The sequence below is a fragment of the Xiphophorus maculatus genome, chromosome 22 (genome assembly GCF_002775205.1).
Source record: "Xiphophorus maculatus strain JP 163 A chromosome 22, X_maculatus-5.0-male, whole genome shotgun sequence".
NCBI classification, from domain to species: domain Eukaryota; kingdom Metazoa; phylum Chordata; class Actinopteri; order Cyprinodontiformes; family Poeciliidae; genus Xiphophorus; species Xiphophorus maculatus.
The window spans coordinates 13,251,027-13,278,789 of NC_036464.1; the positions used below are offsets into that span (position 1 = coordinate 13,251,027).

Sequence of the window (27,763 nt, forward strand, 5' to 3'; positions counted from 1 at the left end):
GGGGTTAGCCAGCAGCTTCAGGGCTCTGCACTCATACACACATGGAGGATTTGTTTGTTTATTTATGTTTGTTTATTTATTTAATTTTCCTTTGGGATTAATAAAGTATTTTTGAAAATGTGCCAAGTTGTTTTGCATGATGAAATGAAACTGAGCAAAATAATTTCAGTCAACATTCAACTCTAGCTAGATGCTCAAATCAAATATAACACCAACATAAATAATAAAACAGGACAGGTGGGAGGAAAAAACTGTAGGTTCACAATTTTGTTCCAAATTCATCTCATTAAGGTTTTGGACAAATTTATGGCTTGAAACACTGACATCTGCTGGAAGATTAAATCCTGTCATCCTTGCAGTTTACAGGCAGATGTGCAGCTGAGACACACAGGATGAGAGTGACAGAATCAGCCTAAAACCATCTTATCTTCATTTTAAAAGGCCTGCACTTTTTTCCTCCAATGGCAAGCCCTAAACATTCACAAATTACCAACTAAAAACACACTAAATCCACAAAATAAATCAAAATGATAAACATCTAAATTGGAACGGGAGCTACAGTATTTCATAGCTGATCTCTGAGACATAAATAAATAAAACGCAGAGTGAATCAATTGTAATCTCCTCTCATACTAGTACCCAGTTTGGCTTCCCATCAAAACAGTGACGCAACTGGAGCTGAAACAGATCTACATGGTGTAGTAGAGCTAAAAGGCACATTTCTAAAACGTGACCATGTCATACCATACAAAAAATGAAAAAAGGTTTCTAAAAAAGTAATAAAAATTTATTAACATATGCAAAGTACAGACAACATCATCGGGGTAGTGTTTGAATGGAATTGAATGCTTTAAGCATGTGTTACCATTTGAGTGGCTTTTGATAAATTAACATGGAAAATACAGGAATAGGAAAACAAAACTGACCCACTTCATTTTCAACTTTAGTGTGTCTCTAAGACATTTTTTTTAAAACACTAAACAAATTGGGAAAAAAATAGATGAAATATTTTACCTTGAAGATATTTTAACAAATAATTCAGTCAGCATTATTGTAGCTCTGACTCAAGTAGCATCAACTTGTTGCAAGACATATTTATATTGCATAATTCATATGCAGTCCCTGTCTTATTGAGGTAATGGAGGTCAATAGTGCCGAGTGGAGCCACCATGCGAGCCAGCTGGATAAAAATGGGTTGATATAGCACTGATTTCAGGCTATAGGTTTGCTGAAGCAGTCGGTCATACAGGTATCAAGTCCTTTCTAACTGGGAAGATGTCCCACGTCAAGCCGTCACCATATGGTGGGTGGCCGGATGGGAGCAGGACGCGTGTTACCCAGTGGCTAAACACGAGAGAGACAAAGCAAACATTATATCTCTGATCACATACAAGATAAAAACCTGAGCGGTGAGTTTGTAAAAACAATGAAAACACACCTTCTTTTCTCCACTCCCAAGAATACTTTCCAGTTGTTCAGCTTGCCATAGTTGAAAGGGTTTCTATAAACCTGACAAATCAATAAAAAAAAGAAAGTAGTAATTAAAAAAAAAAAAAAAAAAAAATCAATAAAAAATAAAGGTTTTATCCAGTTTGAAAAGAAACTTCTTGTATCATTTTACCAATGGCATTATGGGGTTTAAATTGTGTATTATCAGATTAACTCAAGCACATTTTTAGGAATTCTTATTAGAAACAGTATTTGTCCCCTTACAGGTCCCTTCTGTTGCTGCTTTTTGTGAAACTTAAAATGTCTTAAATCTCAAGAGCCAAACCGGAGTAAACACAAAATACAATTGCTGATTTCATTAATGACAGGGAAAAAAAGCAAGCCAATCCAACCTGGCTCTCTATGAATAAGTTATTGTCTCCTAAATCTCTTTGCAACCTTTAACAGACTCATAGATGTCAACAACTTGATTTTGAGTTTGTTCTTGAATTTCTTTAGATCGGGGCATTATGTCTTGCTTTAAGATCTTTTAGCACACTTTCACGTTGCCAAACTGGTTCTATTTAAGGGATTTCTTGATCCTACACATCTTGCAGGTATTCAGCCTTATGTGTGCTAAATGAAATCTAACTTTGGTTTACCCCACAAAACTGTAGCCAATTATCATTAAATGATTATCTAAATTAGAGTTCAGGTTCAGTATTTTGTATTAACTTAGGTCATCTTGTGTGAAATTCAAATGAGCTCGACAATGGGAAACAATTGCATGTGACAAAAACGATAAAACATAAGAAATCAAGAGGAAAATACAGGGCATATATTTTAAAATTCTGTTTACTTGAATACCTTTCCCCATGCTGCCAGTCTCTGTATTTCCTTCTTGTTAATGTGCCTATCAATGCTTGTCTCCCCTCTGGATATTAGAACTGCGTGCCATACAGTTAGAGCTCCCAGAGCCACGCCCACAGTGCTGCAGAAACAAAATACCTTTTAGTTAATCTACTGCCAAAAACAACAAAAGGCATCATCTTCTTGTAATCAAAGTTAAACCACAGCCTGCTATCAATCTCAAAGTGAAAGCGGTGTTGTATTAAAAGAGTGGAACCAGTCATAGCAAAGACTTTTTTGTCTGTTGAGGCTTTTCCCTACATTTAAAGTAGATTATAATTATTGATAAATTAAAACACTTTTTACCTGGTGAGAACCCACATGTAGATGATGCTCTTATGAATCATCCTTTCCTTAAAGGTGTATGAAGGTGCAGGCGTGTGGAAGTTGGTCTTATCAAAACAGACAAAAAGTACAAATGAATCACCAATCAAATGAATAAAGGAACCACTCCTTAGCTTAATCACATCTCTGTGCTTTGTTATTGAGATAATACCTGGCCAGATGGGAGAAGCCCTATAAGAAGTCCCATCCCTGTTACAGGAATCCCTGGCTTTTCCAAATCCAAATGCTTAAACCGCTGAAAGAGAAGCCCGCCCAGATGTGAAAGACAAAAAGACAGCAAAAAATTAACCTCATTGAAAAGAAACAAAAAAAAACAACTAATTTTAAAAAGCGCAAGGATCACAAGGAGAATGCAGCAGGCCAGCTGTCTGACCTCAAGAGCGTTGTACGCGTCGAGGAACAGGTTTCTGCCGCTGATGCTACAGTAGACACAGCCCAGGGTCATGAAGAGGCAGAAAGAGAAGAAGTAGCGATGGTTAAAATGTCCTATGCAATTATTTAACCAAGCTAGCAGGTGGATATTAAGGAAAACAAAAACGAAACATGCTTTCAGTCTCTAAATAAACTTTCTGATAAAGCTTATACAACCAACTGAGTTAAAAATGACAAAGGATACGGCAATGATGGTCCATTTTCAGAATGCACCTGCAAGAACAACAACAAAAAAAGCACATTTTAGGTACATTTGGGGTACTTTTATAGCAGTCAGTGGTGGCAAGTTCTTTATTTTAAAGTTGATTCAAAAGCAGCCTCTTCCACAGACAATGGTCTGAAGTACAATTCCAGGAAAAAAAAAAAAAAAACAAGAAAAGTTTTATACAAGTTCGGTTACCAAGTTGAACAAATAAAAACTAAGCAAATAAAATATTTTTTAAAAATCACATAAGAAAAAATGAATACAAATTATGAAAATATAATAACAATAAACAAATAATATAATCTAAATATGATTTTTTTTTAACTAATTTAAAATAAAACCAATTGAAATAAAATTCTCACAATTGAACTGCAGCACCAGACACTCAACAAGACAAAGTGGAACAACAAAACAAAATTTTCCTTCAAACATTTAGCCATACATATGAATGACTTGTACAAAACAGAAAAACATCAGCCACTTAAACGCACTTGATTAAGGTAAGGAGTAAAGACATTCACTCACCTGTTACAGATACCACAGTGGTGTGTTCTTGCTGGTTTAGGCATGATGCACTTTTTACAGACCGACACAAACGGCCTGTCATTTTTTTCCTGCGAGAAAGAGAACGTGTAGTATATCTTTAAAGAGCAAAAAAAATGGCAGCACAGTTAAACTGGTTGTTCTGCAGAGAAGCACATTTTGAGAGCTTACTGTGGGGGGGTACCCTGGGGAGGTCTTAGCAGCTTTGTAGTAGTGAAAAGCGATCATGATGAGATTCCAGTGTCCATAACAAATGTGCCAAGCAATCCATGCAGGGGAGTAAGTGTTTAAGATTAGAGGAAGAAGCACTATGTAGGCTATCACCAAAATGGAGCTGGTCAGAATCACCACCAGACAAACAAACACCTAAAAAAAGAAAGTACAAAAATGGGACAATCAATTACAATTATATGCATCACTGAAAATTTTATCCTTGTTAAAAAAGTATTATTTTTTATAAAGAAAACAATTAATTGACATGCTTAAGGAAGACCCTTAACATTGTGTTTTTAGGCTGACCTTTGAAAGGCCATTCTAAAAGTGGTTTCCCAGATTCCTGTTTCAGTAATAATTGAATCAAACATAAGAATAATAAAGCTGGGACACAACAGATTAACATAATGATGTCCAGTTTAAAGGATCATTACAGACCCAATTCAACCTCAATCAGAGAGGAAAAAAGCAGGGAACGTGGCATATGCCAAAACAAAATAAGATGTACAAAATAAGGCTTATTATTAATATGTCTCCATGTCCAAAACAAGAGATAGACATTTCCAAAACCCTGGAAATGTTTATCTCTTTGCCCTTTCAAGTCAGGGCAAAGAGAAGTCTTCACACACAGTTAAATTTACTCACTCACCAAGCCAAACCAGCGTGTGACATAATCCACAGTCCAAAACACTGGTTCAAAGATGGAGTCAAACACTACATCAGAGTCTGTGAGGGTGTTGAAACAAAGCGACTGCACCAGCAGCCTCATGTAGGCCCATATTTTCCTGAGCCACAGGGGGAGTCTGCTCTTCCCTCGCCTGCTGCAGAATCGTATACGCCCGCTGCGAAGCAGGTTGAGCATGGAACCAGGACTGCACCGCATTCTGCATTTGTGATGAGGAGATACCTGCACAGATAAAATAAAGATACAGAGTTAACAGTCTTTAAAACTTACGTTTTATACAGAAATCAAAACCTTAAAGCCATTAAAGCTGTGATACTTACACAAAACTATTGTAAATTGGTCAATTGTCCTATCATGGCTTTGATCAACGATTGGAGGATGAAATACTAGATTTGTTTAATTTTATATTCATGAAATAAATAAAAGTAATAAAAACTCCCATCATTTTAGTCCATAAACGATTAAACAACACATACTTTTGCAGTTTAATAAATATCTAAAAAAGGATAATATTTTTGATCATGTCATAAAACCTGTGTCGATGTAAACTCTGCTACTGCAAGAAAAAAGAGTAGCAAGTCCAAGGTCTACTGCATTTTAAGGCTTTTCACTCATCTTTTCCAGAGGCGCCAGTATGATGATTATTTTGTATCTCTGTTGCTTATGATGGCCATGATTTCACAGAGGCTTATTAACAGGGCTTAAATGATTGTCTGAGAATCAATTAAGACCTTGTTTAATATATTTCACAATTTCATTGTGAGCCCAACTTACCACAATTAGGCGCATCCAATATTTTAAAGTCAGAGATGAGAAAGATAAGTGACGTGCAGTTAACTAAAAATAATTCTCAAAAGCGTGTAAAGCATGATTTGTCAAAAAACGGGAGAGGCAGTCCGGCTCGACTGCATTCCCAACAGAGTGGTGTCTGGGTGGAGGATGTTGTTTCTGTGCAGGTGAAAGGGAGAGTTAGTGGTCTATTTATTGGACAGCAGATTTCTGTCACCAACACACTCACTTCATCAGTCAATGGCAGGATATTCAACAATGACCCACAAAGTACCTTTAATTGTTTCTTTATGAAAGAATAGCCTGTTGTGGATAATTCATGCTGCCAGTTAACTGTCTCCCTGCGACATAAAATACTCCCAAATCCCTTTTGTCTGGATGTCATAAACAGCTTTTTACCAGTGTGTACTGCTGCGGCTCACACTGACATTTAACGACAATGTTGATAGAAATTTGCAGAACTTACCTGTTATGGAGCAGAAGAATACTCTGAATGAACCTTTAAGGACGACATAGTTAAAGTGAAGGTAAAGCGGGCTTGTGCTATTTAAGAGCCAGAGTGGGTTATCGGACCTGTCGGTAAACGCCGCTGAATCCTGACCTGGAGCTATTGCGCATGTTCTGTAGACTTATTCCGATGCATCATGGTTATCTGAGTCAGGAACTGCGAATTAAACTCACAGCAGATTTTAATTTTCATCACTAATTTTTATTTTTGAATGTTGTCCTTTATCTTTGTATCACTATAAATCCAATATAATAAAAAAAACCATACAACAAGTTTGTCAAATCAACGAATAATCTAAAAACTGGTCATTTGCTTCAGGAATTGTGGGAATTGAAGTCTTCCCGAGAGGTCAACATGTGGAGCTGTCTGTCTACCTAGGCAGAGGCAGCCTGTCGTGGTTGATTCCAGTCATTATGTCGTTTTGTTTTAACTTCGACACTTCAGGGCAAGCAAACGCCTCTCAAGAAGTGGATGGAAATGAAGTGCAAAGCGGAAACAAAGACGATGGCGCTAAATATGTGAGTAATGTTTGTTAATCTTACGTTCTTACAGCCTGTTTTAGTTGCCCGGGAGAGTAGCAGAAGTCTAATTTGCTGGGAAGATAATGATAGCACCGGGATAAAAGATTATTAAGTTGCATTTGAAAATTTATTTCTAATTTTATTCACAACGTACCAGCTAGCATGGAAATAAGACTGTTATACAGCTTTTGTTTTGGTAGTCTACTTCCACAATAAAAGCTGTGTAACTAGAACTTGTCCACGGCTTCTGCTTGCCCCCTCTACTGGCGAGTCAGCTACTGCTGTGTTGCTATACTGAATAAAGTTGGAAATCCAAAGAATGATCAAACTTAAGCATTTTTTTAAAATAACAAAATATATGAAATGCCACATTTTAAAAATACATATGGCATACATTTAAACTTTTTTAGGTGAAAGTATATTTCTAAACTCTCTCTATATATATACATATACTAAATTTTTGCTTACTTTTCATTTTGCATAATAATGTAGTTTTTAAAAGCATATAAAATTGGAAATTAATGTTATTATTATTATTATTATTTTATTTAATCTTGGCCCAGGCCTTTCCATGGTTAAATTTTCACCCAGATCATTTGGGTTTGAAATGTAGATGTCCCAAATTATTTAATACTTATTTAAATATTTTATCAGACTCATAAATAAAGGCCAAAAATAAAAATAGATTACAGTCTTCTTTCTGGAGGCTGCTCTTTTGATCGTGGTATTCACTCTCACTTTAGCCGTCAGGAGCCCACCAAACTAAATGTTGGAGGTTTAAATGGAGCAAACTTGACCGTAACTATTTAAGGTCCTGGTGTGACCTTAACTATTTTAAATGCGAATAAATGTGTTGGAGACCTAGTGTTTTCTTTACCAGAACCTGCTTTTTTACATTTCACACATTTAAATTGTATTTTCTTGTGTTATTTATTGTTAAATATCAAACTGTCTAAATTTGTTAGAAAACACACAGACTCATAGGGTGTCCTAATTTTTTTTTTTTTTCTTACATGACTGAGTGTTTCTTAATATTTTAGAAATCAGTCAAAAGTGAGGGACAGGATTTAAATTGATGGAAAGTATCTATTATTTTTACATCAAAAGTTTTGAGCCCTTCTTGATTTTTAAACTGTTTTGATGAAGGAGAGAGCATTTAAAGGTCCTTTGGCTTTCTTTCCACTTGTAGCTGTCAGTTTACATTGAACCTCTTAGTCGTTTCACATTGTTGATATAGAATCTTATACATACTTTTTCCAACTTAGTTATTTAGAACATGCTATTTAAATTATATCCATGTGTTTTACTAATATAAAAAAACAACAAAAGCTTACAATTTAGACATTTTGTGGAACTGCTTCAGTTTTTGAGCTACAGAAAAAGAAAGTTGTAATGAAATGTCAGCTGTTAACCACTAGAGAGCGTTAGTTAATTTATTTTCCCATAGGAGACCCCATAACAACGAAAGGTTAAAGAGAAAAAAATCAGTTTGCGTTGGTGTTCCTACTGATGGTAGACTGCATGAATCATTATTAGCTGTGCAGACACTAAACTACTAAGGCATGATGGAAGCTTTTGATTTTTTTTTATTACCAGAATTGTTCTGTGGCTGTGGGTGTGACCCACATGACATATGCAAATAGTGTTTTTAAGTCACGTAATGAATCACAAGGCTGATCAGCAATCTCATGTCCAAGTTTAGCAACCAGTCAGCCAGCTCATTATGTCATCATTAGATTATTATTATTATTAGAAAGGAAAATTAGAAATTAAAAGGAATTTGGTGTTAGCAAAGCGTTGGCTTTCTTAACTTTCTGTCACAATGTGCTGCCACGATTTCACAGAGGCTTAACAGAGCAGAGTCATGCTTCTGAAAGGGGCTTTGGACAAAATGGAAAACATCTAGACCATTACTCAAGTCAAAATCTCAATGAGTTTTTCTTTCATGTTCTTTTTAGATTTTTCCTTTAAATTTCAAACACATTGTCTCTGACCAAAACTCACGGTTGGCTCTTTCATTCCCTAAAACATGCTGCTTTCTGTTGCAGGCAGAAGTTGATGATAATACACCAGCCGGTCCAGTAAAAGAGGCTAAAGAGCACCTTCCTCCATCTGACCCCCAGTTCCTCCTCACTGATGGAGTCTTTGAAACAATTACCATCGGCACCCTTCCTCCTCTGCACTTCCTCAACGAAACCGTTTTTGAGAGGACGGCCTCAGAGCGAGAGGACAGGGAGAAAATCCTGTATTTCAGGGAGGAGAAGAACTCTGATCTCATCTCTGGTGTGTACGAGGGCGGCCTGAAGGTGTGGGAGTGCACTTATGACATTCTGGAGATAATGGAAAAAGAGGGAGAAACCTTCAGTGGGAAAACAGTGCTGGATTTGGGTTGTGGAGCGGGACTGTTGGGAATACTGGCCTTGAAGCGAGGAGCCAGGCAGATCCTTTTTCAAGATTATAACAGCACAGTCATCGAACAGCTCACAGTGCCAAATGTAATCCTAAACTGTGAAGAGGATGATGAGGTAGAGGGTGATGGTGAGAAAAAGGGGAAAGGCAAGGGAAAAAAACAAGAAGACGGTTGTGTAGGGAAAGAGGATTTGAACTCTGGCAGCCCCCCTCCTAAGAAAAGAGCAGCAGATCTATCCAAGCATCCATTAATGAGGAAGTGCCTCTTTTACTCTGGGGACTGGAGGACATTTCTTCCTTTGGTCTTAAAGAAAGAACCACAGCCCAAATTTGACATTATATTCACATCAGAAACAATCTACAACACTTGCTACTACCCTGCCCTACATGAAACGCTGCACAAACTGCTGGCACCAAGTGGTCTGGTCTACCTGGCCACCAAATCACACTACTTTGGTGTTGGTGGTGGGCTACATCTGTTTGAGACATTTGTGGAGCAGAGGGGTGTTTTCTCCCTGGATCACCTGTGGGATGGGGCCAAAGGCCTGCAGAGACATGTAGTGGTGCTGCGTTTTAAAAAGCAAAATGAGAACTGACAAGGAAACGTCAGCTGGTTTTGAAATTATTCATGGACAAACTGTTAAATGAGTGTTTTAGAGATGTGCTGATTAGAGACTTTATAGCCAATTTCAAGTCACAGATTTTGTAAAGCTCTGACTGACTGATACAGTTTTCTCTCTGCAGACTATAAAAATTAAAAACTTTTTAAAAACCTTTTTGAATACATTGAAGTCTTTTGTAGTAACACGTTGGATAATGATATTGCAGCCCAATGTTTCAAGGCTGTCTGCGTCATGGTGCAATTGGTTGTGGCGGAGAAGTTTCTCTGCAATAAAAAGGAAAAAAAACATTAGAACTTCCTGTAGAGGTTCAGTTATAGTTTACTTTTCTTTTTTTTTGCCAAGCTCAGTATGTAGATGGTTACCAAATCCTTTGAAATTTACCATAATTTTTTTTTTTACAGGGTATAAGTTGGAAGAAAGCTCTGATATACAATTATGTGCTAGAGTTACTTGTTGTAACTTAACAGGAACATGAAGCAGACTTTTTGTTACAAACAGACACCGTGTGGCCACACATATCTTTTTATACAGAGGTCATAAAAAACACAGTTTTAAAATTCTAAAAATTTTCCATTTAACTTTTTCCGAGAAGAATAATTTGAAATTTTCCATCTACCATTACCATTATACCATTTAAATTGAGATTTCAGAAATATGCCATGAGGCCCAAATAAATTTCCACAAATCCCAGGGACGACCCATGTAGAATGAGTAAGCCAGTCAGCTGACTGGAAGAAGGCTTTTCTTTTACTTACAGAAAAAAAACCAAACGCCTGTTTCGAAATATTCCCGACAATACGGACAGTCATAGTGTTGTAATTAAAGGAGGAGAATCTGTTTTTCTTATTCTGGTAAACCTGAATATGGGGGAGTTTGATTTGCATTCTCTTTTTAATAAAAGTCATCATGTAATTGTAAATACGTTGGTGTAAAATCTTTATGTTATGCTCACGATACCCTGAAACTGATATTTTTACCATGAGAAATTCATAGCAGCCCTTGTGAACAATCAATAATTATATTTAGACCAGAAGACATCATACTTTGTATTTAAGAGAGCTTAATTGTAAAACTCTGCAGCGTTTTACAATAAAAACAAAGTTCAATGTGCTAAGGTTATGTAGGTAATACTTTAAATTGTCTTTAGCATCGTATTTTAATGCCCAGCATTGCTAGTGGTGTTAGCATTAGTAACTGTAGACATTAGCGTGTATTTCCTGTAGAGTGTAAAATTTCCAAAAGTTTGCCAACTATTCCACCAAGTTCCGTTGGCAAGCATAGTTGGGCTTTTTAAAAGGGTCAATCGGTGTATTTTTGCTGTAATACGTCAGTTTCCTGTTGTTTACTGAAATGCTCCCAGCCCCCAAAGTTTGAAAGTATTTGCATGAATGAACAGCCTGCATGCCTCTGCAGAAAATGTTTTCCTTCCTAGGAGCTTGTTTCTCCTGTTGTGCTTCCTCTGACGACATTTTGAAGCATCTTAAACGATACTGACAAAAACCGCCAGCAAAATCCTTTTCCCTCATTATCAACATCCACACAGAAGAGTGTTATAAGTGTGACCTGTTTGGGGGTTAGGTGTTGTGTGTTAACTTGTAGAAAAACGTAGAAAAAAATTTGAGTTTTAGCTTCCAACTAACAACACCAATAAGAGCCAGTCAAACAAAAAAACTCTGCCCGTTCTAGTCACCAGCCGATTTCTCGCTACATCTTTTTTTTTTTTTTTAAATATAAAATGTTTTAGAATTTTAATAAGAAGTAGGAAAAAAACTTTAAAAAATGCATTCTTGGGTTTCTCCTTCTACTTTTTACTTCCTAAAAAGAAATTTGAATATGCCAAGAACTAAAGTGATGTTAAAAGGGGCTGTTCCAGGTCTTTAGATGCATGGGGAAGACAGAAAGGAAATGGGCTCAGTGACCTTTGCAAGTGTTTTCCCCAGTGTTCAAACACCAGCATGAAAGCCCGGCTTGTTTCAGCCATCTAGCACAAAATGTCAATTGCAACTTATCCCCCAAGCCTAGGGACAAGGTTTGAAAGTGGATGCTGGCGTCACGGCGCATCAATAGCGAGGGGAACTCTTTGGGGTCTCTGTACCGCCTTTTTTTTCAGAATATATAGCCCTAATGGGTCCTGCTCCAAAACGATGAGTCTTGACACGTTTCAGGCATGTATAGGATCCAGGAAATGTGCATAGACGTGTAGCCAAGCATGGCGTAGGGAACTACGTGATAGTTTCCCAACTATCTGGAATCCCCTTTTGGTACAGAACAAGGAAATCCAGTGAATAAATCTAAGAGGGATTTTTCTGAGGAAGAACACATCAAGTCCAGACTAGTTGCTTGTACTTAAGGTAGGCAGGTGAGGAGGATGAGGAAATCAGCTTTTTTTTTTTCCCTCATTACTGGCTGAACAATAGGACTCTATGAAGAAGTTGCTACATCACTATCATGTTTGACTTTCTCTGAACAGCAAATAAAGTTATTTGAGACCTAGTTTTTCATATAGTTTGGTAGAAAGCCATCTGAGTATGTGCATTTTTACATTCATCCCTGCAGCTATTGCTCAAAGAACCGCCGTAATCTTTTGGAAACATTATGTCAGCATCTCTTACATGACTGTACTGTTAAACACCCACGAGGGTATGAGCAGACTTTCCAGTTCCCTATTGTGTAAATACATTTTTGCATTGAATGCCACTCAACAAGTATATTACATAGGGTTGTCCTAGCACAGTTTCTGTTTGCAGAAACTGACCGACAAACTTCCAGTGTGTCCGCTTCGTCATCTCCTCTCATCTTGACAGCTGTTCTGTGGCCTGTGGGGGAATTCCTGGTTCCTCGAGTAGACACAGCCTTTCCCCTGCTTACTTTATGGGAACAGGGGGCAGGGCAAGTCAGATGGTTTTCCTCAGAAACTATTATGTGTTGATTCATGGTGAGGGGGCGTGCTGTTCACACCCACTGCTTCCTTCTTACTGGGAAGTGACTGTCAGGCTTACCGTACAGAGGGAGTGTATGAAAAACAGAGAGGAGGGAGGTTTGATGGGTGAAGTGAAAGGTCCGTATTTAAGCACATTTGCTGCGAATGTCAGGCACTGGGTTTCATATTTTCTCGGGAGTTGGAGGTCATGACAGGGAGAGCTGGAAAGGCAGGTGAACAAACAAGGACTCCTGAAGTGTGTGTATACACATGGAAAAATCCTGGCTTTAATGAAGAAGTACTTTTCTGATACAGCCAGGATCTGGGAAGATATTCTTCAGGTACGTAGTAAAACATGTTACATTTTGATGTGGATATTAGTGTAGAGTTTCTATTAAAAAAAACAACCCAAATGCAACACTTATTGAACGCCATCAGGAACTCTTATCGTTTCGTTGATTAATTCTTATTTATTTCTTAATGAATGGATGTTTCTTGTCAAATAGCCGGCCCGCAGAACCGGTTGTTTCCTTGTTTAACTGCCAGGAAGGTGTGCGTTTCCCAAATGTGCTCAGGTGTGGTTTTCCTTAGAAAGACTTCTGTACTGCAGCCCAATTAATATCAAACTCATTTACTTACACTATGTGTGTCTGTAAAACACTGACCCACAGCAAGTTCCTTTCCTGGCAGTGTAACTGATGATTCATTTCGTCTGTTGACCGGAGCACCATGACCCTTGTCAGATAGTGGACAAACTTTCGTTTTTGCGGCGCTTCCAGGAACACTTGAGTTTAGCAGAAGTTTGGGGTCCTGAAGTGGGGCGTTTCAAACTCCAGAATGGAATCTATTTAGTCAGATCTGGCCCATACACTGTTTATGCACATTTCAATTTTATGCCGTATGTTGATAAAACATATCCTAAACTTTGAAGCTATAACATATCTATATTTGAAACAAATACTCCAACAATAATTATTAGCTGTGTGAGGCTAAGTTTAGTCACCTCAGTAATCGTCTCTTGCTCAATCTTACCATGGAAGAAGCTGCGTTGATGTTATCGTCTCATCCTCACCCTGCTGTTCTTGAGAAATGGGCAAGGGCGCCTCGTCATTCTGTTTGCTATGTAACAAGCTTCTACTCCCTTTTTCTTGCTTACTCCGAAGTTATGTTGCAGTTATTTGTATATATGCTCTGTAAAATTTTTGCTGTGTCTGACTAATAGAGTGGTGATCTAAACAAATTGATACTGAGATATGAGTTTCTTCAGACAGGTTTGCCATTTGAGGATCAGGACACCTCTGAGGACGCCGTGCTGATAAGTGCTCCGCTGTGAGAACTGAATTCCATAGATGGTGACATGTAAAGATGTCATCTATGGATCCAGTTCTTTTGGCTTGGTACTGGTTTGTCGAGCACATTGTTTGGAATCCGACAGCAGCTCTCATGATCATCTAAATCAATTAATACTGGTAGGCCTATAAGTGTTGAATTCAGACTATTTTTGTATTTGTGTGTTTGAACTGTAAGTCCAAGTTGTTTAAAATTTTGATTTATTTTCCTGGTAGTTAGTTGGAATTGAATAATAATTGTAGATAATTAATGTTTTTGTTGCATTTAAGAAAAGTGTGTAACATTTGGTTTTCATTTAATTTTATTTCTTTTTATTGTATGATGCAACATTTTGCCTCATATGTGTTGTTCCTGCTTTTCCTTCGGTATTTGGGACTGAATTCTGTAACAAACTATGATTATAATTCGTGACAACAGGTAAAATATTTAAGCAGAAATTACAACTGATTTAATCTGTTGCATTTGGTTTGTTTTCTGTCTACAAAGTTTTACAAAGTTCATAAAGGACTCTGTAAATACAATGAACTATGAGGTGTTTGTAAATTGAAAATTGCTCTTGCTAGCTGTTTTTGCAGATGAAACAATATACACAAAAACTGTTTAAAAACAAGAGCAATGAGAAATGTATGTAGTTTCTGAAATGTATGTAGACTGAAACGGCAAATATCGATGTTCTACTCATAATATCCTCCTGAATCAGAACGTAAGGACTGCCACATCATGAGATCAAAGCTGAATGTTTCACATTGAAAGGTTATTAATTGTAGTTTCACCTTATTATTCACTTCCACCCACAAAGAGATTAGGCCTGCTCTTACAAAAAGAGTGGTTGTTACAGTTTCAGCTGTTGCCATTTACTACACAGACTTCTCTCAGGGCATTTGAGTCATAGGAATTGTGACCTTTTTGTTTAATCGTGTGTACATCACTGTAAACTTACACAATTTTCTACCATTCTGATCAAAGTTTAAACAAAATCAGAGGTGGAGACAGTGACTGTTCAGCTTGAATACAGTTTATTTCACACAAATCGAGCTACGCTGTAGACGCACGTCAGCCATGGGGCTTGTACCCTGTGCTTGAATACCCTATTTATCATGTGGCATAGGAAATGTGGTTTTTCTTGTACCACTGCATGCATAATCAATGCATGATGGAAACACACCAAACTCATTATTAAATAACCTGTAAAAAATTAACAAAAAATTAACATTAACTACCAGATTAGCTGGTAGTAACTCAGTGTTTCATTTACACAAAGTTTAATTGATATTGTCAGATGTAAAAGATTCTGTGAAACACGTACACCACAATCAACTCTGATCAAGGAAGGAAGGGTGTGAAATAACTTCTTTAACTTATGTATGTGTTAATTTTGTCCCTGTGACTTGAGATTTTTTAAATAAAATATTTCAAAGAAAAAAAAATCTATTTCCTTCTTGTCTTTACTTATCCTAAACAAAACGATGGCCTGTCTGAGTACAGAAAAATACTTTGCATAGTTCTGCACTTTCACAACATGTGTCCTAATCATTCTGATACTATTTAAAGTGAATATGCAAACCTTATGTAGACTCAAGATTTTTTTGTTTGTTTTTTTATATATACACGGCATCGTTACTACGTGATGATCTTATTCTGGAAGCTAGTCATGCTGTCACACTGACCAAGCTACAATAATATTCAGATTGGTATTTTTTCTTAACGTTGTTCACTTTAGGAATAATCACAACAAACAGTTATTATAAGGTGCGGATCATATTCTGTGTGATTTCCTACAAACATTATCACATCTATTTATATATTAAGCATCTGTGTATAGTAAAACATTAAGTAACATGCTAAAACAGGAGCAGTTTTGAGGTTCTTGAGAGTTCCTTTTTATTTGACAACTCCACTTCACAACATCACCTAAAGAATAAACCAGGACAATTTGCAGGTATACTAGATTCAAAATTGAATATACATTGGATATATAATAATTTGGATAATATAAAAATATAAAAGTTATAATAATGCATCACTTAAAAAAGCCAAATGGCATACTTAATTTTTTTAATTGACAAAATGTGATAGATTCTTAATATAACATGAACTATTAATCATTTAAATCATTTACAATTGTCATCATATTGTTAGTTATGACAATTATTATATATGTGTATTTACAGTACTATTCTACAATGTTAGAATATATTTACAATAGTAATAAAAAAATTATACTTTCTCATTAAGGCCACATTTCTGTAAAAATATATTTTTATTGGTCTTATCTTAAACTGTACTTTTTATCAACTGTAAAAAAATAAAAAATAAATAAAAATAAAGGCTTGAAAACCCCATTATGTGTAGTTAATGCGTTTCACTTAGTGAATTGAGTTACTTAATATTAAATAATATTCTGAACATGACTGCTTCTTTTTATTTCCTCTAATATAATTATACATAATTAATAATCATTTTAATTATATTATAACGTAATATTATTTTGCCTGCAAATACGTTTAATTAATGTTTAATTTGAATGTCCAAAAAGGGAAGTTGTTTCTTTTTTACAATTAATAAATAAGGCTTAATATACTTTATGAAAGCATCAGTTCGACCGCCACGAATTACAACGTACAGTTTCCGGAGAAGCTTCTACACGTTCAATGCCCAACCCACCGTCCCAATCCTGCCACTGGACACGCCCACTCACAACGAATCAGTCAATCATAATCAGCCATTAATCCTATACTCCATGTTTATTGGTTAAAACTCCCCGTCAGTATTGTGACGTAGATCTCCTTGTCCAACCAATTGTTAGAGCTTTTTTGTGTGGAAGGAGCAACAAGAGTTTTGCAAAGAAGTCGACCTATTGTTTCTGGGACCTTTATGGTGTAGTTTTGACTACTTTTGTTCATCAGGGAGAACCGATACAAACTCCATACACTTTGGTTTTACCTTTAGAGAACAACCCGGTTTATTCGAGGCCGTAGTATGGATGAAATACGGCCTAACAGTGGTGCGCAAGCCCACGGGCTGGTGCCACTGTTTCCTCCCGGACTGCAGGCTATATATGGGGAATGTCGGCGACTTTACCCCGATCAGGCCAACCCGCTGCAAGTTACTGCCATTGTTAAATATTGGTAGGTAACACGATATGCTGTAGCTGGTCTGAGTTATATTCATAAGTAGATATTCTAGCAAATAGTAGGAAAAGTTTGTGTATCAAAGGCTAAGAACTATCATTAAGTTAGCTTAGCGCACAATGCTAACATTTACAGTTAAGCTAACAAACATCCAGGAATATCCTTTGAAAACAAGTTCAAAACGACACAAACTTGGTACAAACACTACACATGAAAGCAATCTTAATCCTAGTTATAGTTTCATAATGTGGTTTAAAGCGTTTAGAAAGAAGAAATTGGCTGTTGTAGAAGCTCAGTCCACTGACAACAAAAAGAAAACTTTACATGGTCAGTGGTTTTCCTTTTCCAGGCTTGGTGGACCAGACCCCTTAGACTACATCAGCATGTACAGGAACATGGGCTGTGCGGCTCAGGACGTCCAGGAACACTGGCACTATGTAAGCTTTGGACTCAGTGACCTGTATGGAGATAATCGGGTCCACGAGTAAGTTAATTTTTTGTGTCATTTTTCTACATTTTACATAATTGATCTCTATTAATTTATGACTTTTTTTGTTGTTTTTTTTTACTAATGCATTTTGTGTGGGGGAAAACCTATCTACAGGTTAACACTTTACATGATAACCACCTATTGTAATGGCAGTTTATTGATTTTGACATGCATTGTGACTTTAGCAATCCCGTACACTTAAGATTAAACAAACATCCAGTTACTGTTGCTCTTTGGCCACTTTTGTTTTTCTCCTCCAGATTTACAGGAACAGACGGGCCCAGCGGATTTGGGTTTGAACTTACCTTCAGGCTCAAGAGAGAGGCGGGAGAGACAGCACCTCCAACGTGGCCTGCAGAACTCATGCAAGGCTTGGCTCGCTATGTCTTCCAGTCAGGTAAGATTTATAAATCTTACAAAATGGTGCTGATGAAAAGTACAGTGGAAAAAAAAATGTTCCTGCAGTTTTAAAGTAATCAATGATATCTTCTGGACTTTTATTTGTTTTTGTTTACTCAGCCATTATTAGACTCACTGGATAATTTTTATTTTAGAACTGTCTCTATATGCATGTTTCCAGCATATGTTAGATATTATGTCTTAATTTATTTAAAATATGTTCTTAGACTGATATATTTCAATATGCCTGGATGGAAGAGTCATTCGAACCTCAGATTCCCAGGAAGTCTTGTTGCCTGTGCCCCCCCTTTGACTCTTCAGTTCAATTATTGACTTAATATTTGAGGTCATTTTTGTATCTTTGAGATTCTTAATGTCCAAAAATTGAATTTATCGACCAGAGAGAAGTTAAATAAAGTCTTGCAGAAAGAAAGGACATCTAAGGCTCTTTGCATTGCTTTCCAGCTGGGGTCAATTTGCTTGTGGGTGGGCCCTTAAGTTAACCGAATGCTGATTCTTGGCCATCTTCTCTCCCTTGGTTTTCTTTCCACTCCAAACAGGGTGTTTATTACCTCCCAAGTAGACAGATTCAGTCAGTTGGAAATCCATTTTTAATGCATTTCATTCCACATCTGGATACCAGTTTCATCCCTGTTTTCACTTCTTTTTGTTCTTTTTCCCATCATTTTTCTTCGATTGTTGCTCTTTCTTTATCATCTTAGGGAAATTAAGAATAGAGATGAGTCCAAGTCTCATTTTATGAAACATATGTTGTCTTTTTTATGTTTCTGTAGAAAACACATTTTGTAGCGGGGATCATGTGTCATGGCACAGTCCACTGGATAACAGCGAGTCTCGCATTCAGCACATGTTGCTTACTGAAGACCCACAGATGCACCCCATCCAGACTCCGTTTGGTACCGTCAGCTTTCTCCAGGTGGGTTTCAATACCTCACATGAATAAACAACTTTACTATACATACAGCATTAGCCTTGAGAAGAGGCTGGGGAGTCGTAATTAATTAGGAGAGTGGATGAATTGCTTTCAATGCTTTCAAACATTGGCTGCCGTTTCTTTTATCCAACAGAAGAAAAAGTAGCACTTAGTTTGAGAAGCACAAGGTTCCTGAATCCAGACAGAGTTGATTTTCAGCAGATTTAACCTCGGTAGCTCCCAATGACAGTTGTTTTGATATGAGACTTTCATACTGTTCTGTGTAGATGCACAGTTCAAATTGCTTTTTTACCTGAAATCAGGTGCGTCAAGTCTGATAAATAAAAGGGGAAGAAAACGATAAACACATACAATTAAGGAACTCATGCATGCTGCATGAGTTCCTGCAACACTTTATGAAATTCTGCGCTCTCTATAGATTGTGGGCGTGTGTGCAGAAGAGCTGCAGGCATCCCAGCAGTGGAATGGACAGGGCATCCTGGAGCTGATGCGTGGAATCAAAGTGTAAGTAAAACTGTTGAAGCTTAAAAAAATCCCAGGCATTATCCTGATTTCTTGCATAGCTTTTTGTCTAGTTTATAGAATTTGATGCAGTTTGCATATGTTTACCTTAAATCATAACAGATTCTTGAAAACAGCACTATCAGCTCTTAGGATTATGGATGTTGGTATCAAAAGTCTGAACCGTTTCCAAAAATAAATATTCAGACTTTTTTTTTTTTAAATCTTTGAATAATACTTTTGAGGCTGCAATTGCAAATTAACTGCAGCTGCTGAAAGCAAGGAGTTTTGTTTGTATGTCTTATTGAAGTGCAAAAGAAATCTGTTCCGCTGTTGAATTAATATTGAAAGGGGGCTTGAAGTAACTGCTACAGGACATTTGGCAGTAGATATTTAAGTCTCTGGATTGTTGGGTGGGGTGTTTTAGGACTGAACGTGCTTCCTGCAGATTAAATGTGACCTCATTATATCGGAAGATCTGGGAAGTATGCATGCACACTTAATGGGAATCTGGAACTCTTTGTAGTGTTGTCCGACTTCTTCCTAAGCAGTTTTTGGGGCTGCAAAAATATTTTACACTAGATGCTGTTAGAGGAATATCAAAATATAGGATGCAGGTTTTATTCTAAAGAACCTGAGAAACATTACATCAGAGTTGCTGCACTGTTCAGGTTAATAATTTGTTGCTACATTATTAATTAATAAAAAGAAATTAGTCTTTTATAAACGTAAATTCAACCTAATTGCAGCTGGGTATGTGTTTGGTATGCCTTAAATTCATTTTTGTGCTACAGCTTTAAGTTCCTGTATCAATAAATTAGACCTTTAAATATTTAATCTGAACTTTAACATTTACCTAGAGAAGTCTGAGCTGCTGAAGTGAAGCGAGTGTAGGCGTTAATTTATCTCATAACTGTTCAGATGAATCTGACGCATTGTGTTGGTAGATAATTTGAGTGTAATAACCCAACAAAAATAACTGCTGCATTGCTAATGAGTTAAAATATGATCTGACACCAATTTAAAGTTCTGATTCATAACTGAAAAGGTTAAAGTTGAAAGACAGAGAAGCTCTTCTTTCAGGAACGTGGGTGTTGATGAGTCAAAACAAAGGACCGTGTTGGTGATGAAACACTTTGAATGTAGGGAGTGCCAATGTGAGCTCATTTTGTGAGGGAATGGATAAAAATCATCTGCCTCTGCAAAACTGTAACCGAACTGCTGGACAAATTCACAGTTCTGAGTAAAAAAGAAAGTATTTATTGTGTGTGTGTTATGAGTTCTCTTTTGTCAAATGATAGTGTTTTGCTCAGATCAGCTCCTGTTAAATAAACTTTGTATTGAAAAGCAGTCCATATCACTTACACTTCGAGTGTGTTGTGAACTGGGAGTGCAAACTTTGGTCATTTGATAACTTTCGAGTTTAACTAGAGGTTAATATTAATTGTCTGGTTTACAGAGCTGGCGGCCCCTGGCTCATCACTGACATGAGGAGAGGAGAAACCATTTTTGAAATTGATCCACATCTACAAGTAAGGTTTCATTCAAATCTGCACACATACAGTTGCTCCTGTATTTTGCTTTTAGTTGAAGGTTAAAAGATTATGAATGCAAAATTAATTGAGAGTAGATTAAGGAATTGTTTGGACATTACTACATGCATCTTGATTAGATTAGATTAGAATTGATTAGAATATCATCAAAAAGTTCATTTATTTCCACAATCTAATTCAAAAAGTCAAACGTTCATGTCACATTGAGCGATACGCTGTAAGTCGCATTGAGGTCAGTTAATCTTTAGAATTTATAGTTACACCTAAATGAAAAAGACATTTTCAGAAAATTTGAGTGTAACAAAAAAAAAACACATATTGTTATGTTAAACATAACAAATGTTTAATTCAGAAAATCCTATAACCTCTGTAATCATGGTGAAACTGCGGAGCCATGCTTACATATGCAAAATTTCTTGATTGGGTTAAAATCTATTCAGATTAAATATTCAGAATGAATCGTTCATATGGGCACAAAATTAATTAATCCAGTTAGGAGTTGGCTCCTGCTCTCACTGGCAAAGGTACCAAAGACAGACTTTATTCTGAATAAAAGCAGTGACATGCACAGAGTTGTAAAATTTCCCTAAAAATAAAAAAAGGCAGAAAAAGTTGTCCTTCAGTCTGTGCTAAACATGAAAACAAACACAGAAGTGTTTTTAGAATGGTCCCATGCAGGTTATAATAATGCCTGAGAAGTTAACACACCCTTTAATTAAGCCTCCCACTCTTTCAGAGAGGTCGGACTGACCCCGCATGCGCCTTTATAAGCTATTTTTTTATTTTCCTGTGGTTTTGGGAACTGACGGGACGCCCCCGTCACATTCCCGTCGGTTGCTATAAAACCTGCCTTGCTCTTCTGAAGCGTGGAGCTTGGACGGTTAAGCTACAGGCTAAGCAGTATGCTGTTGATGTTCCTGCATTGCAGGATGAGATATCAGCAGACCAGTTTTACTACCCTGACATATCACACACATACACAGTCAGGTCAGTTTGCCACATTCATAATTACAATTGTTCACATGGATGCCGTTTAGTTTATCAGTTGGCATGAACCACCCCTCTGTACCGATACCGATCTGTGTGTAATGAACCCAGATAATGAGCTACACTTCCTGAATAAAATCAATCGTGACTTTTTGATTATATTGTTTTTATTTATTGAGATGCACTTCTAAAATGTTTGGCCCGTGTGAGTTTCATCTAAGCTAGTGTTAATGTTTGCATATGTCTGTTGCACATCCAAGCAGGAGAGAGTGGACCAGGGTATTGAAACCGAGGGCTCTAACCTGAGCGGCGTGAGTGCCAAGTGTGTGTGGGATGACCTGAGCCGACCCCCAGACGACGAGGAGGACAGCCGATCCATCTGCATCGGATCGCAGCCTCGCCGGCTCTCAAACAAAGGTACGACATCTCCTAAAGACTACAGGAGCGAATCTAAAACACTGAGGTGGGAAGCTGCTTTCAGTAGCTCATAGCTCTTCTGTTCTTATTCCACTCAACAGACACAGAACAGATCAGAGAGACCCTGAGAAAAGGACTGGAGTTTAACAGCAAGGCGGCCTTGCCACCCATCAGCAGCCAGAAACAGAACCACGACAGAGCTCAGTGAGTTCTCCTCCCACACACCAACACACTTACATGGGCTCTGCTCAGCTCAGTGGGCCCCAGAGAAAGAGATGCCTCCTTCATGCGCAGTGACTCAGAACCCCGCTGACATCTGAGCTGATATCACCATTGTTTCCAAGATACCAGCATATTACGTTGGCTTGTCTCTGTTCATTTCCTCCTTTCTCTAGAACTGGGTTTCTCCTGCACAGTGGGTTCCATGACAGGAATTGTGAAGCAATCTGTCTACATTCCTGTGTGCTGACAAAGCCCTGCCATTTCCTACACTTTCCCCCCCACCCCCTGCCCTACAGTTTTTCCACAGTTTCATCAGGAAATTTGTCACTTTAGGGACCCCCACTAACAATTTATCTTGTTTTTTGGTTTTTTTTTTTTTTTTTCAGAAGTCGGAAGGACAGTTTGGAGAGTGAAAGCTCAGCAGCCATCGTTCCTCATGAGTTGGTCCGAACTCGCCAGCTGGAGAGCGTCCATCTGAAATTCAACCAGGAGTCCGGCACGCTGCTGCCCCTCTGTCTGCGGTACGGCTGAAACGCCACCACTCACACACTTAATTCACCGTTTTTAAAATGTAGAAAAAAATGGATCAAAGGTTCATTTTAGGATAAGGAAATATTTTGAGAAGATAATGGATAACATCAGTTTAAATTGAGCAAACGTGCAGTTGTGCCTAGTTGCCTGGTTCTCTTTATTTTTTCTTTTTTTAAATCAAAATATATATTTTTTGTTGACGAATTGTTATAGATGTATTGGAAAGAGTGTTCATAAACTATTATTTTCTCTTTGTAGGACTAGGCCTGTCACGATAAACAATAAATCAATTAATTGCACCATAAATTAAAACTATCAACCTCATTGTAATTATCAGCTTTATCGTTTCTTTTGGCCTATTTCTCTTTCTGTTGATGAAAAAACTCCGGTCATCATAAACTTACATTTGGACAGGATCGTTGAAAACTGATTAGACACTTTAAAAATTGCGACTAGAGGGACTTGAACTCCGTCCAGACTCCTTAAAAGCTGTGAAATCACCCTTTAGTTGAGCCTTTTAATTGGAAGCTTCAAAGCACATAACCAACTTCAGCATTGTGTTTATGTACAGCTTTTGCACATATTTTAAATGTAATCTGCAATGTAGATGACCTCAAAATATTTGTTCAAACACCTTCTAGTAAGTATGTTACTAATAATTCATAAACCCCTGGTGAAAGAGTTAGTGACTTTTAACTTTTAATCTTAATCTTAGGAGCTTCAGCTGATTTTATGACAACGGCTTAAACAATCAAAAATCAATCAGTTTCTGTCATTTAAGGTCGGGCATCATGGCTAAAAGTAAAAAGGCTTTCTGTCTTTGAACATGGCAGAATTGTTGAGCTGCACAAGCAGCTCTCACAGAGTGACTTCTCTGCAGTGTTTGAGCACAGTCAGGCAGTCATTTTAAATGTTTTTAAAAGATCCTGTGGCTTCAGGAACAAAAACTGGTTGAGCCAAAACACTGTGGCTCCCACTGATGCCTACTGAAGGCCAATAAACATAAGACGGCATCTGAGAAAGAAGGGCGCAGACCTCAAAGAACAAAAAATGTCTCAAAAGGCCACATTTCCAAATGCTTGAGGCACCATCGCCCAACAGAGCACCAAATATGACGTTTACATGTGGATAAAAACTGATGCGAATGGTCCCGATGGCTTTCAGCTTTACTGGCATGAGAAGTTCCCACTTTTAAAATTAGCTTTAAAAGTTTTCTGTCTAAGGAAACCCAGCAGATTGCATACTGTCCCTTAGATCATCTAAGGTCACATCATCTTAATTCCACTTAAAATAGTTTTGGGATGGTGGTTTACAAAAACATACATCAGGCCAGGGTTTTCCTTTATAATGATATTATGTGGCAGAGCAATGTTCTCAGCGAAAAAATGTAAATTATCATTATTATTTTTTTACTTTTAATGAAATGTGTACCATGAATACTTTTTCCAAACAGTACATGTAGCAAAGCTGCTTAAAAAAAAAGCAATCGATCGGCGTCTTCATCTTCCTCCTGCACACTAAAACCACCAGTCGTCTTTTTCAGTCACAATTGAACAGCATCACACACACTTCCTCAGCCTCTCTTTCGTTGTCACTCAATGTCAGTTTGGTCTCAAGGCAAATTCACTTTTGATCCTCTTCATCACGCAGAAGTCCAGCCTTTTGAAACTCAGTGGTAAAAATCCACATATAATAACAGTACAGGCTTATAATCCTCAAATTACAGTTTATTAGCCTGACACTAAGGCAACAAAGCAGGTTTTTTGCAGTTCCAGTATTGATATTGCGATGATAGCTGCTATGTAGCTCCACTTAAAAATTAAATAGAAAAGAACAGCCTCTCTGTGAAACGATGTGATATTTTGACTCTTTACTGTGATGTGTTTGTACTAACCAGTCTGAGTCAAAGCAACTGTTCCCTTCAGCTTTGTGGCCGTCTATTCAGCTGGAACAGCTGAACACACAAGGTAGAGCTCTCCTGAAATGCAGCCGGTAAACAGACTGTTGACTTGGTGCTGCTCTCATCTTTCCACCTTTCCGTTCTTCAGCATCTCGTCACACACTTCCAGTGATGTATTCGCTCTACGTTTAGGTTCAAACTCAGGTCAAATGGAAGCTTGCTAGAGCTTTTTACCACTCAAAATGGTTTCAATTTGCTATTCTATTCCAAAAAAATGAATTCTCTCAATTTTAGTAATAAACACATCAACATTTGCCATGCTTGGTATGGTCTTAAATTTCTGCTTTTGACGTTGTCTCACTATAAATGATTCAGGAAGCAAAAGCAAAATAATTGTTTTTCACTTCCATAGTATGTCTTTTATGAGATATGATTGGAAAACAGAATACAATAGTGATCACTAAAAGCTGGCAACAGCAACTGTTATGAAGGTTGCTATATTCAGCAGTCTGCATGTAAAAATACTGCAGTCAGAGGAAGAGAGGAAAATAATGAAAAAGTTGTATTTCACTTATTTCTTTAATCTTGAAGACCTGAAACTGAAATAATGATAATGCTGCGGGTAAGTCAGAACTTGCAGAAACCTTGCTACTTGTCCGGGTCAGATGAAGCTGTGTGTAATTGGATGAACTAAAGAATTCATGCTGTGTTGTATTTGATCGTGTGCAGGGGCAGGTTACTCCACGGGAGACACTTCACGTATAAAAGCATCAACGGAGACACGGCCATCACGTTTGTCTCTACTGGAGTCGAAGGAGCTTTTGCCACTGAAGAGCATCCCTACGCGGCGCATGGGCCCTGGCTTCAGGTATGCACATAGACGGGCTGAGTTGTTTTGTGCGATTTCTTTACACTCAAAGCATTTAACTGGTGTTTGTCCTTTGCCCACATAGATATTGCTGACTGAAGAATTTGTTGAGCAGATGCTGGGGGATTTACACGAGCTCGGCTCTCGTGATGAGGTAAATTAAAAAAAAACCTTCTGCTTTATGTTTTGCTTTCAGTTTGCTTAGCTGTCTCAACTCTAGTGTCCTTTTCCTTTTGTTCAGTCAAAATTACCCAAGGAATACAGCTGGCCAGAGAAGAAGCTGAAGATTTCCATCCTGCCAGACTCTGTGTTTGATAACCCATTGCAATGAGGCAGAGAAAATGCAGACAAATGTTTTCCAAGAGCGTCGCTCCCAGAACGTGCTGCAAATCGAGCAGGAAAAAAAAATAGTAGAAATATACTGTCATCCACAGAGGACTGCTTTGCTCCGGAGGACGATCCTGGGGATCAGCCACACATTTCTGACTGTTACTGTGTTCTCAGACTAGGCCCATTGTTTACCACTTCTCTCTGAGGCGCTAGTACCTTGAGGTTATCAACCCACCCTCAAACCAGCTTGTTCAGATGGTTGTTCTGTGAGAACTTTGCTGCGAGGCAAACGGGATGCTTGTATTGCTCAAACAAAACAACAACAACAAAAAAACTAAAATATGCATCACTGACACGGCATCCTTGATCATCAGAGACTGTCTGAAGCAATACCTGGGCTACATTTTATGAAACACTACTATTTATTCAAGTGGCCTTAGAAAAGGGACTTAAAATGGCAAACCAGTTTATTGGTCTTGTTTTCAGTTACTCCTTTTTTTTGTATAGTATTTACAAATGCTGGACATTTTTCTTTTATGTGTTTGTGTTCACACCAAAGTTTTTGGCTGCCAGTACTGTCTGTGTCTCAAATCTTTCAATACCATTGCCTTAGCAAGCCACAGAGCTTTGGTTAGCCACTCTGCTGTTGTAGCTCCCTCTTGCCAAGAGCCTTACCCCACAGAGTGTTACATGTAACATTTATTTTCCCCATGCAAGCAGGTGTGTTTTAAAAGCTGAAATGCATTAGGTTTTCAGGAAATGTCAAAGAAAAGATATCAGTCTTCCATAACCTAACACAGGACCTCCTCAGTGCCTTGAGCTACAAGCTATTTTCCGTTTACGTACAGCACCGGATTGTTTAAAAAACACATTATTTCATAATTAAAAGAAAAAAGAAACTGGTTAAGCTGCCAACCATCATATTTCATTCCCCATCAACACGAAATGTAAAATCAGCATATTTTGGTGTTGTCTTAACTGTACAAGTACTCTCATGCAGCATGTGATGGCATATTTATGTTTTTTGTCATTCATAATGAAAGAAAAGTTTAGATGCTGAATTTCTTTTTTATTATTATTTTTTGAGTGAACCGGCTGGCTGTAATCCTAAGTGCATTAAAGAGTGTAGCTATTACACAAATAAATCAGGATCACTGATTGAAAAGCGTTGTGAATGCCGGTTCTTGTGAGTGGTTGGATGTGTCTGAAGGCTCATGCTGGACACAGTGTTGTCACTGCCTTCAGTTTATGAATAACAATCCTAAGTACGCAAGAAAATGTTTAAAAAATGCAAAAGTGTGTTGGTAGTAATTTAATTATGAAGGATTAGTAGTGGCAGAAGATGTGGAGAATATTAATGAGTGCAAATTAGTTTGCACTTTTTATTAAGCTCTGCTGTATGAACTTGTGTATTTAGTTTTAATTAAGTTTCAGGTTCAGACTGACTGCAGGGGATTGCCAGACACCAAGTGAAACAAGGAACTAGTTTCTGTAAATGGATTTTAAATACATACATTGATCTCATTCTTGTTTTCATTGTTTGAAAGAAAACTTTAAGACAGAATTAACTCTCTTAAAGTTATTTAAAGAAATTCAATT

General features: G+C 37.5%; 3 protein-coding genes and 1 long non-coding RNA gene across 5 annotated transcripts; 3 read left to right on the top strand and 1 right to left on the bottom strand.

Annotated features, from left to right (window-relative positions):
• Positions 1 to 85: 85 nt before the first annotated feature.
• Positions 86 to 6,148, bottom strand: LOC102220679 (palmitoyltransferase ZDHHC16A-like). Its single transcript, XM_005800449.3, has 11 exons — positions 6,016 to 6,148; positions 4,725 to 4,982; positions 4,034 to 4,228; positions 3,845 to 3,933; positions 3,299 to 3,327; positions 3,056 to 3,189; positions 2,834 to 2,917; positions 2,644 to 2,729; positions 2,296 to 2,419; positions 1,439 to 1,509; positions 86 to 1,344 (listed from the first exon to the last, which is right to left on the bottom strand). The coding sequence occupies exons 2-11, from the start codon at positions 4,956 to 4,958 to the stop codon at positions 1,242 to 1,244; spliced, it is 1,149 nt and encodes a 382-aa protein (XP_005800506.1). The 5' UTR covers positions 4,959 to 4,982; positions 6,016 to 6,148; the 3' UTR covers positions 86 to 1,241.
• Positions 6,149 to 6,392: 244 nt separating this feature from the next.
• On the top strand, positions 6,393 to 9,761 carry mettl18 (methyltransferase like 18). Its single transcript, XM_014469297.2, has 2 exons — positions 6,393 to 6,575; positions 8,627 to 9,761. Exons 1-2 carry the CDS (start codon positions 6,471 to 6,473, stop codon positions 9,581 to 9,583), a joined length of 1,062 nt encoding a protein of 353 aa, XP_014324783.1. The 5' UTR covers positions 6,393 to 6,470; the 3' UTR covers positions 9,584 to 9,761.
• A 2,892-nt stretch (positions 9,762 to 12,653) lies between these two features.
• LOC111606738 lies at positions 12,654 to 15,307 on the top strand. The gene is made up of 2 exons (XR_002752225.1): positions 12,654 to 12,871; positions 13,798 to 15,307. It is a non-coding gene; the product is annotated as an uncharacterized LOC111606738 (long non-coding RNA).
• A 1,363-nt stretch (positions 15,308 to 16,670) lies between these two features.
• Positions 16,671 to 27,329, top strand: sufu (SUFU negative regulator of hedgehog signaling). 2 transcript variants are annotated; one of them, XM_005800414.2, is made up of 12 exons: positions 16,671 to 17,008; positions 17,361 to 17,495; positions 17,762 to 17,898; positions 18,695 to 18,837; positions 19,274 to 19,359; positions 20,816 to 20,888; positions 22,157 to 22,313; positions 22,415 to 22,517; positions 22,922 to 23,056; positions 25,696 to 25,834; positions 25,920 to 25,988; positions 26,076 to 27,329. In XM_005800414.2, the coding sequence occupies exons 1-12, from the start codon at positions 16,860 to 16,862 to the stop codon at positions 26,163 to 26,165; spliced, it is 1,416 nt and encodes a 471-aa protein (XP_005800471.1). In that variant the 5' UTR covers positions 16,671 to 16,859; the 3' UTR covers positions 26,166 to 27,329. The 2 variants fall into 2 exon arrangements, with proteins under 2 accessions (XP_005800471.1, XP_023182689.1); XM_023326921.1 differs by having other exon boundaries at positions 22,160 to 22,313.
• The last annotated feature ends 434 nt before the right edge of the window (positions 27,330 to 27,763 follow it).